This window comes from Gallinula chloropus (assembly GCF_964237585.1).
Source record: "Gallinula chloropus genome assembly, chromosome: 2".
Lineage (NCBI taxonomy): Eukaryota > Metazoa > Chordata > Aves > Gruiformes > Rallidae > Gallinula > Gallinula chloropus.
Genome location: NC_140086.1, coordinates 13,638,945 through 13,651,725, shown reverse-complemented (window position 1 = coordinate 13,651,725; position 12,781 = coordinate 13,638,945). Strand labels below are relative to the sequence as shown.

The 12,781-nt window shown below is 45.2% G+C and overlaps 1 protein-coding gene across 1 annotated transcript in view; it reads right to left on the bottom strand.

Moving 5' to 3' along the window:
- Positions 1–12,599, bottom strand: part of ATAD2 (ATPase family AAA domain containing 2) — a gene marked incomplete at its 5' end in the record, with an annotated part of 31,438 nt that extends 18,839 nt beyond the window's left edge. Inside the window, 8 exon segments of the mRNA XM_084280257.1 lie at positions 90–198; positions 640–777; positions 2,488–2,572; positions 3,593–3,668; positions 4,299–4,452; positions 6,185–6,234; positions 6,738–6,880; positions 12,381–12,599. Of these exon segments, the coding sequence (XP_084136383.1) occupies positions 90–198; positions 640–777; positions 2,488–2,572; positions 3,593–3,668; positions 4,299–4,452; positions 6,185–6,234; positions 6,738–6,880; positions 12,381–12,599 (974 nt within the window).
- Positions 12,600–12,781: the final 182 nt, after the last annotated feature.

Here is a 12,781-nt window from a genome sequence, read left to right as displayed (position 1 = left end):
CACCAATCCAAAAACCTCTGGAAGCATATTCAGTACCGTGGCCAACAGCACTATCGAGGAACAAGGACCATCACCAAGCATTCACGAACCTGTTAGTTCTTTTGCAGCAGGAGTCTTGTGACTGAGGACTTCTAAATGGGGATCTCTGTCTGGCAAGTGAAGACTGGCCTGAAAATTTGATCTTACTTTGCTTTGGTTCTGTTGAAAGCAAAGGAGTTAGAATAACATTACAAACGAATCTAAGAGAAAGCAAGATAGCAAAGGAGGCAGAAAGTTTCAGGGGAAGCGTCACATGATTTGAAGGGAAGTATTTTTTTTCTCAAACAGTGAATAGTAGAGGTGAAAGAATCACACACCTGCCTTTTAAGAACTGAAACACACAAGAGTAACATTATGAAGACTGTTCAATTAAGGTTCTTTCAAGGATACACAGTCATTTTTTTTTTTTGTTGAAAACCAACAGCAAGTAGGCCAAATGGCAAAGAAAGAAAATGTGCACAGGACTCATGCACTTAAGAAAATTTACTTGCAGAGTGAACATAAATTTAAATAGAAGTTGAGTGTGTGTATATATTTTCATTCCAAAAAATCTCACAGGAATGAAGTCAGCTCTTAAGAGAATCCGTGCATATAGCCTACTTTTCAGTGGGGGTTGATAGCGCTCAACAGGTTTCCTCTCTCGAAGGTAGTAACGCTTCTGATTATCTTCTTCTTCTTCATCCTCCTCCTCCTCCTCCTCCTCCTCCTCCTCCTCCTCCTCACTTTCTTCTGATGAAGCTATTGTACATTGACATAACATTAAACTTAAGTACTGTTGTAAATGAAATTCAAAGTGCACTACACAGAGGTCTATAGCTTTTACTGCTACCTTCGTGTTAGTGCCACAATAGATCTGAAAACCTGCCAAACCTTAAGACCCATTCCAGAAATTACAAAGCACTGACAGGAACATATCTAGGTATCGTTCTGTGCTCGCTGAGATCACTGGGTGACTTCTCAGCAGTCTTAGTAACACCAGTTCTGTCACCTTGTTTAGCTAAGGTGCAGCTCCAATGAAAACCACTATTTCAGAAACTCATATCGTCTTCTTTTGAGAAAGCGTCTCAAGAAAATGTTTTTAATACTCTACAGTGTTTAAGAATAAGCACTGTAAACTAGCTTCAGGTCCTAGCTCTGCCACAGATCACATGAGCAATAACGGGCAAGCCACAAGATTGAACCTCTCCAATCATAAAATAGTGTCAGAAGCACATTGTCAATGCCACTGGCTTCTGGAAAGTAACGTGAAGTTTCTCCCTGTAAGATGGTAAGAACTCCAAACCCAGAGAATAATTACGCTGCAGGTTCCTAGTAATACCCTCCTGCATTGAGAGCAGGGCACTGGGTGAGGAATGCACATGCCCGCACTGCGCACCTCCCAGCTCCCTAAAATTAAGTAGATTTTATGCCTTGGAAAGCACTCTGCTTGCTTTCTTCCCCCCAGAAGGTTGCATTGCTTTCTGAATCCAAGATAAGTCACACAAGACATACAGACAGCACATGGAAAACAGAAGAATTATTTTGGCATGGCCGCAATCCCCAGTCCTTGGTACTTTGTGACTCCTGTCACAAAGGCTTGAATTTCTCTGCTTTTCTGCTCCCCAAGTCCTTCCCCTTGCTCTGCAGGGAGAGCCCTGGGAGGGGCCCAGGTGGCTGTTCCTCCTACCGCTGTGTCTGTGAGCTCCACTCTGGGGGTGCAGAGTAGGTCCATCACAAAACCTGGCACTGGTTGGCTCAAATACCACCACATCCTTTTCTGTCCTTAAGTATCCTCTTGCCTCATTCTGTCCCATCCAGAAATCTCCTACAAGGATTGCTGGACTAGCTGCCCTAATCACAATTATCATTCTCATTAAACCATAACATTTTCTGCCTTGCTTCAAACATAAAGTCAACATGGCCTTTCACAATTTTACCAAATAACCTGATTGCTCATTTGATTGCCCACTGAGCACCGAGATGACAGCTCCTAATTACAGGCCTGGACAGCTTCCTCCAATCACCAGCTAAACACAAAAAGGAACAACACACTCTTCTCCACTGCAGATCTTCACACCCCTAAGGAGCTTTCTATACACATCCAGCAGCCTGCCTTACTTCCTGAAAATTCTCTCTGCTGCTCACAACCAGGAAAACTGGCATGTTCCTGTTGTAGTGGGATCGCTCTTCCTCATTCTGAGGAATAACTTCCCTTTGTATTCCCACCTGTGCACAGCCACGTGTTGTCTTTTATCTTGTAAGCATTGTGGAATAGCCCAATTATTATTGTCTTCTCTGAATACCTGTTCTGAGCTCTCTCCAGTACAGCCATGACTATAGCTTGCAATGGCAATAGCAATTTTATTTTTTTTAAGATATTAAAAATACCCAGCAGTTCAGCTTGTCTCAAGTGTTTAGGACAAGGCTTTTGGCTGGAGCAAAGGAAAGAAAACTTAAACCAGAACTAACCTACAATGCCATCTTGCTCATCAGTTATTTCTTTATCAGCTCTTTGGACTTTTTTCTTTCTCTGGGAGGTCCTGTTGACGTTCTCCTAAATAAAAAAAACAAACCAACAAACTCCAGAAAGATCAGTCACAGCCATGCAGAAAACCTGACATGCATATTCCATCAAGTGCCTCTGTAGTAACATTGTGTATATGGAGTGCTGTGATAAAAGGAGAGAACAGGTACATCATTCTGGCACCCAGGAGCAGTAACAAGAGTTTCTGCTCTAACAAAGGGCTTTGTACATATGACAGTTAAATACAAAACCAAGTCTATCAATTAATCACAGATTAATAATCCAAGAACCCAGGCAGAACCTAGGAAGAACAATTTCTAGCAGATAAAAAAATTCATACGTGCATTTGAGAGATGATATACTCTCTGATCCTTATGGGTCCCTTCTATCCCAGTATCCTGTATGATTCTGTGAAACTACGTACAATTCTGCTTTCATTAAAAACAAAAAATTAACTTCTAAACATAAAACTGTGAAAGCAGGCTATGAGGATGTTTAAAAAACAAAGTGCCCCTCTTTCAAAAGGACAGTAGAACCTAAATTCATAGAGCAAAGATAAGACAGAGAAAACATGATTGCTATATATAATTTTAACTTGAGTTCCTCCAGGGATAAAGAACTACTTAAGCTCCAAGGCAAGGCTGGCATAAGAACAAATAGAGATAAATCAGAGACCAATGTTTTTGGTAAGATTTGAAGTGAAAACCCAAGCCCTGAAACAGTTGTTCGCAAACAGCATGCATTCAAAAATCATAGGGCAATTCAGAATGCGTAGTAAAAGCTGTATTCAGCGTAAGACTGCAATTTCATGCCTCCTGAAGAAGAGTCTTCCACCACCCACCCTTAAGACTATCTGTAGCCCCAACCATAACAGTAAGATGTTAAATTCTAATTAGGGAGCAAAACCTAATGTTATTTTAGAGTACAGCATTTTTTGGAACCAGTTATTTCAGCTAAATTAGAATAACAACTAATTAATTTCCCTGTGTGGACTACACCAGTTATACAAAAATAATAAAACATATTAGCAACTCCCACACTGTGGAATACCCCAAGGTCTTCTATCAGTTGTCGTCTGCGCATCTTCTCCATGTCATCCATTTTCTGCAAAACTGCTTCTGCAGTACTGAGATAAAAAGTTGATGTTAGAGCAAGGATAGGCAAGTACAAACCAAAATATGTGAAACAGTACACAAAATCAACATTTTAACATAGCATGCACAAGCCAAGAGTCACTGGCAGAATGGAAGACAGGCAGAAACTCTAAGACCACTTTTTGGCTCATATCCAACTTTCCTCAGTATCTCAACTCAACTGAGCATTATAAAGATATTCATAAGTATGGAAGAAAAGTTAATTCAAAATGAAGGCACTCCTAATGCTAAGAAAATTGATTTAGAGGGCAAGTTACACCTACCAGAAGTCACAAGATAAAGCGGTTGTTTTGATTCATAAGGCAACACAGAAACCCACCCAACACATACAGAAGACACTCTAGGATGAGGATCTTTCTGTAACTGGCAATCCCAAAATGAAAACACCAGGGGCCAATGTAAACACCAGCTGTACCCAAATTCTCTACACATGATGCATCTGTCCAGATATATTCTCCTTAAACAGCCACCAGCACCTATTACTTTTTCTCTTGTCAACAGGAGGAGAAAGTCCACAGCCAATATTCTGCCACATCACAAAGGCTTCCTAACAAGGCTTCTTTTAGTAGTTTTGCAAGATTATTAAAAAACCCTCCACTTACTTTGTTATAAGTTTGTCAAATAAAACAGACTCATTTGTAGTGATGTAACGGCTTTGCCGAAGCCTGCAGCTCCGTCGGACCACCAAATCCCCATTCTTTTCATGGACTTGTTCTTCACCTTTTGCCTCAGCTATGGCCTTCTGTGTTCTCTTGACTAAAATGCATTAAGAAAAACAGAAATCTGAGACAGAAAATATGTTATTCCCTTTATTTCACTATTGTTCAATTAAAATGCAAAACCAGTCTGCAGTGGAATTGGGTTTTTTTTCTTCAACTACTGAATTAGAAGCGATTGTCATGACCACAGCATTCAACTGAAATCACTTATGGTTACCTACTGAAAAGCATGACTTGTAGAGCAATTTTTTTCATCAGACTGGGAAAGCCAGTCTGATGAAAATAAACACACAATTGTTGGTCCATGCAGGAGGCAAGGTTATTTCAAGTCCTCCTTTCTGGAAAAGTGAAAACAACAAATACCTCTCTCAAAGGTGTTTTCACTCCATTCATGGAAAACTGTCTCTAAGAGTATTTTTAAAAAAATTGTGAGAATTCTCTTGTTAAGATGCATGTTTTTAGAACACTGTTTCAAAGCTCTGGAAGTTCAGAAACGTCTCCAGCTAAACTCCCAAATGCCAAAAAGCTCAATCACTTGCTGCTTTAACAAAAGATCTGCCCAGTACTTACCACACAGCATCCTCTGTCACTGCTTCTCTACTTTCACGGTATATGGGGCTTGCATGGCAAAGTTTTGGTGGGGGGGGCACAGGAGGGAGCTACAGGGGAACTCAGACTTGAGCAGCCTGCTCCTCAAGGCCTACACCCTGTGGAAGGGACCCACACTGGAGCAGTTCATGAAGAACAGCAGCCCATGGGAAGGACTCACACTGGACAAGTCCATGGAGGACTGTCTCCTGTGGGAGGAACCCCACACTGGAGCAGGGTAAGAGTGTGAGGAAACCTCCCCCTGATAAAGAAGAAGCAGCAGAGACCACGTGTGATAAACTGACCACAGCCCCCATGCCCCATGCCCCTGTGCTGCTGTGAGGGGGAGGAAGGAGAGAATTCAGGAGCAAAGCTGAGCCTTGGAAGAAGGAAGGGGTGGGAGGATGTACTTTTAAGATTTGATTTCTCAATTTTTTTACTCTGATTTGAGTGGTAGTAATCTAAATTAATTAAATTAGTTGAGTCTGGTTTGCCCATGACAGTAATTGGTGAGTGATCTCTCCCTGCCATTACCTTGACCTGCAAGCCTTTTGTTATCTTTTCTGAGCCCTGTCCAGGTGAGGATGGACAGACATACCCTCTAGTCAGGGTCAACCCACCACATACTATCCTTATACACAATTCAGAGAGGCTAATGAGAAAACAGCACACAATTAGAACCTGAATTACTAGAGATGAAGGGTATTTCAGGCCCCTTCCCATGTTCATCCCATGGCTGGTCAGGACACTGCCTGGGAGTGATGTATTTTCCCAGCTGCCAGCAAGCGGCTTACGGCACCAAGTCTGGTTTTGTACTCAGCACGGCAGTTTGCTCCCCAGGCAAACTGCTGAACTCCAGTGACACCTTCTCCACGTTGTTGGGTTTGAGCATCTCATGAGAGAATTATGTTGTAACTCACATATAATTCTGCAATATTCTCCCCTATATGCACAAATTATTTCCAATTTATTTGTGTCCTGCAGATATGGGCTACACGTGCAGACTGGGGGATGAGATGCTGGAGGCCAGCCATGCTGAGAGGGATTTGGGAGGTGTTGGTCAACAGCATTTTGGCTGATAAGAAGTTTTGAGGCCAAGTTAAATAGTGTGATCAAATGCAATCCTTTCAGAAAAAAAACAATAGGCTAACAAAGAATTGTAGGGAATTACCACTACTTACCTGGTTCATATTCTTGCATTTTATTGTCTGACTGTGGCTTTGCCAAATGCCTACATTAAGAAAGAGAACAGAGGAAAGAAGAAAAGAACTGTTGTATTACATCATAACGTGCTGCATTGTACAGTACCCCCCTCAAGACTGGAAAACTTCAAGTTTATAACCCAGTGCTCCACATCATGCAAAGAAAAGCCTGTGGACCACAAGGAGGATTCAGATCCCAAGTCTGCTGTATATCATACGCACGCAGTCCTATAGGGACAGACATTTCCTAACCTGCTACTCTTGAAGTCTCAACAGGACAGATAGCATCTCTGTATTTGAAGTGGAGGAGAGGTCTCAAAGGTGTTGGGAAAGGATGGCACACTTTTTATACAGGCTTTTACTAAGAAGAGGGATTCTAGTTCTAAAATATCAGCACTGATATTAACCTAATCATAACCCCCTGCGGATTTTCACCTGTAAATTTATCATGACGTGACTCGTTATGCATACTTTCAGTTTCCCTTTTCATTCTGTAAATTGAACAGAGACCAAACACCTGGAAATACAATACCTTCTAAAGTGTCTTCTATTGACATTCTCACTTAATATTTCCATGCTTTTGTCAGAACTAGAGTTTGAACAGGGCGTCACACTTTTTCTCATTGATCTTAAACAGTGTCCATTGAAACATTCAATTTTGCCAGAGGAAAATTTCTAGGAAAAGAAGGAAATAAGAACATATTTATGTGAACTACATATGTTGAGCTAAGAAGGAACTTCTGTTTCATTTAGTTAAGTTTATTCTGTAACTCTCCTGATTGGACAGCGGTGCAAATAACGGTAGGTAAGCCCTGAACCCCTTGTACACCAAGAAGTAGCTCTCAGAAATAACACCTTTCAAAGGTAACAGTCCCCTCTGCCATACTCTTCCTGTAGACATCTTCAGCTTAATAGCCTTTGAGAGAGTTAATGAGGAAAAACCTTTCGTATAAACTTGGTCTTTAATTTAAAAAAAACAACAACCAACAAACCAAAAAACAACCCAAAACCCACAACAACCACCTTTTATTTCAAAATTGGTTCAGAAGAGGAGTCAAGCTTGATCTTGCATGTCCTGGGATTAAAATCCAGTTAGGAGAGTTTCTCTCCTATCTCTGTTCCACTTATAACTGCATTCAGAGGCACATTGAAAGATTTCCTTCAGGAACAGCATTTACCTACAAAACCAAAGGGAACTCCAGCTAAACATTTTATGGCTGTTGATCCTGTTCATTTTGGTATTTCTGCAAGGAGGATGAGTACTATCACCTTTACTACGTGAGGAAAGCTGGGATGACAAGAGGGGTCTTGTTCAGTTTACAAACTAAAGTTTCCTTAGGAGTACGCCAAGCTAAGGTGCATACTGAAAAGGGCAGACAACAGAGCAGATTCTTTCACTTCTTTGTGCTCACTTCACCAAGAGGTATTTCCGTTAGTAGTTGGAGGTGATAACAGAAGCGTAAAGAATGTTGCAATGAGGGCAATGGCACAGGCCCTGGCAGGGCCCCGCAGTGAGAACTGCAGCCACCCGCTGCTGAAGGACAAGCCTTGAGCCACGGAGCTGGGCAATCCTGATGGACTCTCCAGACATCCCTGAGCAAGTCACCCCCAACGTCCACTTGACAACATGTCTTCATGAGACAGGCCTTTTGCCAAGGACAATTTCTATCACCTTTTCTTTATCATTTGTGTTAATGAGCACCTCCCTCCCTGCAGTTCTCCAGGCTGGTGGAAAAAGGCCTCACAAGATGCTTCCCATAGATGGCTCTAAGTTGGGGCATCTGAGATGAATCCCTTAAAAATGCTTTCTGTTTCTCAGATCCAGAGTAGATAGATGTGACAAGACCTAAAGCTTAATGAGAGGCAATCTGGTCTGTCAGTCACATTTAACAATTTTCTTCTTAAAGGTTTAAGAGAGACATTGTAACAGAAAGCCTTTCAATTATTCTTAATTTGATGAAGGCAGCTTTTGTGCATGCTCACACACAGGAGCATATAAAGACTTACACCAATACTTTCAGCATTCATCTCAGAGATGTCTAGAAAAAGATAATCCCTAGACCAAGAGATAATCTCACCTGCAAATGCACTCATACTGTTCCTACAGCTGGTATGCCTACAGTTTATATATTGTCCTACTAAATTTATAGGCATACCTGGGAACTACCTGTAATGTTAGGTTATTAAAGGCTAGGTTGTGCCTCTGTTTTGTTACTAGGTTATTAATGTCAGGTTCCTAAAGGCTAGTCTGTATCAACAAAAGGCATCAGGGAAGCACCAGTGGACACAGACACCCCAGTAACACAGTGCCAGGGGAGCAGCCCAGCCCTGCTCCAAGCAATGACATCCCTCAGGCCAAGGCCTGGTTCCAGGCTGAGGGACCCCTGAGGGGCCCAAGTAGGAGAGGCTTTGAGGCATCACCTAACAGTCCAAGCAAGTGCCTCTGCCTGGAACAGGTCTCACTGGGGGATGCTGATCACTAGTCTGTCCTGCCTTATTTATGTAATGGCTCTTCTGAGTCCTGCCACACAGAGGCCCAAGTGGCAGCAACAGGAGAAGGGGCTGCAGCCCCTCAGAGCCTGTGCCATCGCTAAGACTTGTAGATGACAAGTAGCTTAATTTTTGGGAACCAGGAAAGGCTGTGAGCCTGGGCCAGGTACAGGAGAGTCTGGGGAGCTCTGAGCCAAGTGCTGGGCTGGTGGGCAGAAGGGACAGCTACTGGAGAGGCCATAGGCCTGGGACCCATCTCTGTCTGCACATGAAGTAACCAGGAGGACAGATCATTCAGGACCAGTTAGTGGCTTGACTGAACATCTAAGGGCAGTGAGAGGGATATACATAACACACACACATGTGTGCACACACATAGGATCTAAATACCAACAACCACCTCTGGGGAGAGCAGGGCTACTGCAGACTGGTGCCCAAGACCAAATAATACAGACATCCATGTTGCACATACACATCTGTGTGTGCACTTTCCCACTTAACGGGTTTTACCCCCATAGCCAGAGAGGCAAGAAACATTAGGCCATTTGAACTGTCCACAACGTTCAGCTGGTCAGAACATACAGCACTTTCAAATAAGGATATGGTAAGTAAGAGACTTCTTTTCTAAATACAGGATCACTATTCACCTATAAGTAAATATTCCTCAGGAGAAGTCTTAAAGCTTTGCCGTATCAGTTAAAACATGACAGCAATAACAGGCTTCACAGATCTCAGGGCCATAGCCGAGACCGAAAGAAGAACAAACAGAGAATGTCAGCACATTTAGGAAAACAACAAACTGCACAGTGACTGGGGCAATTGTATACTTTTGCATTTGTTTGCATTTAAAAGATTACTTAATTATTTAAAAATTAAATCATTGAATGCAGTGTTTGTAATACAATACTTGTGATATTCATTCTACTCTGGATTTTTACATTCATCATGGCTCAAGTTAGGACACAGGCAAAGCAGCAACAGTTTATATTGCTAACTCTGTCCGTACTCCATTCATGGGAAAGCATCCCAGTTCAGAGCGATGGCAGACACCAAGACCATCGGGTTAACTCCAGTGAACTGCCAGCAGAGCAAGAGTAACTAGCTCTTATCAATGCTATCAGGCTGAAAAAACACATTCAGGAGTGAAATGCAGTAGCAGCAAACTGCTGACCTAGAAAAATAAGGCAACTGGGTGAAAAAACTTTTGTAAGGGCTTTCAAGTTTTTAAAGCATTTAATACTTGGTTACTTTTCTCATGGTACAGGAACTAGTGAGGACTTGTTTCCAAAAAGTCTTTTATAAAAAAGTCCTGTTTTGCTATCTGGTATCTCTGAGGAAGTCACTCTATGTTGAAGTGCTACCAGAACAGATAAACGTGTTTAGGCAACACAGCTATGAGTTCTGATGCCGAGGTCACAACAAAGATAAGTCATGACGCACTTTTCAGCCTAGAAGAGTGCCAGTTTCCCCTCTGACCAGGCAAAAAAGGAATTCAGGAGCACAGATGTCTCAAGTACAGGTCACAAAATCTTGTTCAGCCTCAGGAACTTCACCAATGTTATAGATCCGCAACTTCCAAAGAGACAGTAACCGCTCTGTATCTGCCACAGGGCAGAGAACTCAAAGAGGATAAAGCCATCAGATGTCAGTTTACCTTAGACATTCTGCTACATGCCCCTTATTATCTATGAATGAATTAAGCTAAACAACTAGGAGATGAACCACTTGCTGGTATAATAAAAAAAACCTGCAAAAGCTGTGACCACCAAGTCCTTGCACATCAACAGGCTAGGGAAGCAGCATTTGGCCCTGAACACACAGCTACCACCAGGACCACAGTCTTCATCTCAGGTGTTGCAGCATTGTCTCTGCAGTTAGAAAGCTCTAGCAAAGTCCAGCCATCCTAAACACGAACCAAGAACAACTCCATGCCTCAAAGCATGGGAAAGGTCTGCAAAAAGGGGGGAGGAAGAAGTAAAGAAACCAAAACAAAGAACCACCTTACAGCCAGTTTTAAGAATGATAATTCTGCTTTGGTTTCAATTAAAAGTTTACATTTAGCTTCCTCATTCCTGTTCTCCACACTGAGAACATGTTCCAGCTGTTTCATCTGCCTAACTTTGCTCAGCCTTCCCCTGCATGCAACAGGCGGCTGAATTCTCTGTAGCCTTTAACAACCACTTCTAGTGTGGACTGAAGAAGGAAAGCAGTGTTCTTTTAAGCAGATTCCACATCTATTTGCAAAGAAAAGAACACCCCACAAAACAACCAAACAAAAAAACCCACCCCATGGGTTTTTTGCTTCTCAGTTCAGGAGTCTTGAAAATTAAAATAGTATCTAATGAAAGTAATAATGAATACAATAGTATATAATGAAAAATAGTAAACCAAGAAACTGAAAATCCCAAGAGAGTTCTGTGGGAAGGAAACTACAAGCCCTGCTTCAAGGCAGGGCTCCCCTGGAGAGGGTTCCCACTTCTGAGCTTGGTTTGGTGTGCCTGCACTTGTCACAGAAACGCAGGACACCCTGGGGAGAAAAGCCCGAGCTGAAAAGAGCGGACAAGAGTTTTAGCTTTTTGATGGCTACATTAAAAACACAACAACTATCCTTTATAATCGTTTCAGGTGCCTCTTTTCTACTGGGTTTTTTCCTAAAATAACAAAAAGCTTCTGTAAAGTGTTCACTGTTTTGGGTCACACACACAAGTGTCACAGAATTGTAGGGGTTGGAAGGGACCTCAAGAGATCATCGTGTCCAACCCCCCTGCCAAAGCAGCTCCCTAGGACAGGTCGCACAGGTCGGCGTCCAGCTGGGTCTTGAATATCTCCAGAGAAGGAGACTCCACAACCCCCTGGGCAGCCTGTCCCAGTGCTCTGTCACCCTCACTGCAACAAGTACAAAACAGCAGCCCTGATTTCTAAACAGAACTTTGTTTCTGAAGCTTCCAAAGCATCCCCTATATCACCTCGAGCACCCCCTACATAACCGAGCATCCCCTGTATCACCTCGAGCACCCCCGGTATCACCCTGCCTGGGCGCCGCCTGACCGGCGGCTCGGGCCGGCCGGCCGCAGCCACGGGTCACGCACCCTGCGTCGTGAGCCGGCTCTGGTGCGCTCCTGACATCCAAACAGCCGCGCGCTCCCCACGAGCGTCACCACAACTAACGCCGAGCGGTCCCTGAGATCTGCCTCGAGATAACTCATCAGGCAATTCGATTCATAAAACTCAGCGGGGAAGGGGAAAACCGGGTGGCTACACCGGACCCCCGGGCAGGGCGCGGGCGCCCCGTCGCTGCCTGCCAGGACGCGGTCGCCGTGCCCCGGAGCGGAGGCTGTGCCAAGCCGCCCCTCAGGCGCAGGGCGGCCCGCGGCGGCGGCGGGGCTGGCGACGCGCACCCGCCCGGCTGCGGAGCGCGACCCCGGCTGCTCCTTCACAGGCGAGCGGCCGCAGCTGCAGGCGCTGACCCCGCACGCCCCCTTCGCGCCTGCTTTTTCATCTGCGCGACGTCCACCGCTGGCGCTTTAGCGCGGGGACGCGGCTCTCCCGGCTCCCGCCATGGGCCGCTTCAGGCTTTCGGCCGGCGACGGCTTCCCCGCCGCGCGGCGCGACTCCCCGCGGAGCCGGGGCAGGGCTGGGAGGGACCGGCCACCCCGCGCCGCCCGTTCCTGGCCCCGCTACTCACGCCCTCGTCGGCTCCCCTGGTCTTCCTGGTTTCCGCGGTCCTGGCGGCGGCCGCAGCGGCGCCAGAGCGCGTCCTGATGCGACGGCTGCTGAACGAAGAGGACTCCAAGGAGATGAACTCGGAGCTGGAGTCCATGAAGTCGAAGGGGTGCCGGCGGCACCGGCCGCCGCGGGCCGGCGTGCTGGGCGAGTGGGCAGCGCTGCCCCGCATGACTACCATGGCCGAGCGGGGAGCGGACGCTCCAGCCCCGCGTCCGGTCCGGCCCAGCCGCCGCAGCCCGCGCGCCACTGGGTCGCCGCCTCTTCCCGGGATCTCTCCGCCTCGCCGGCTTCCTGCCCGCCCTCCGCCCGCCCTGGCGAAGGCAGGCGGCGCGCGCCTCGGCTCGCGCTCGCCTTCTCCTC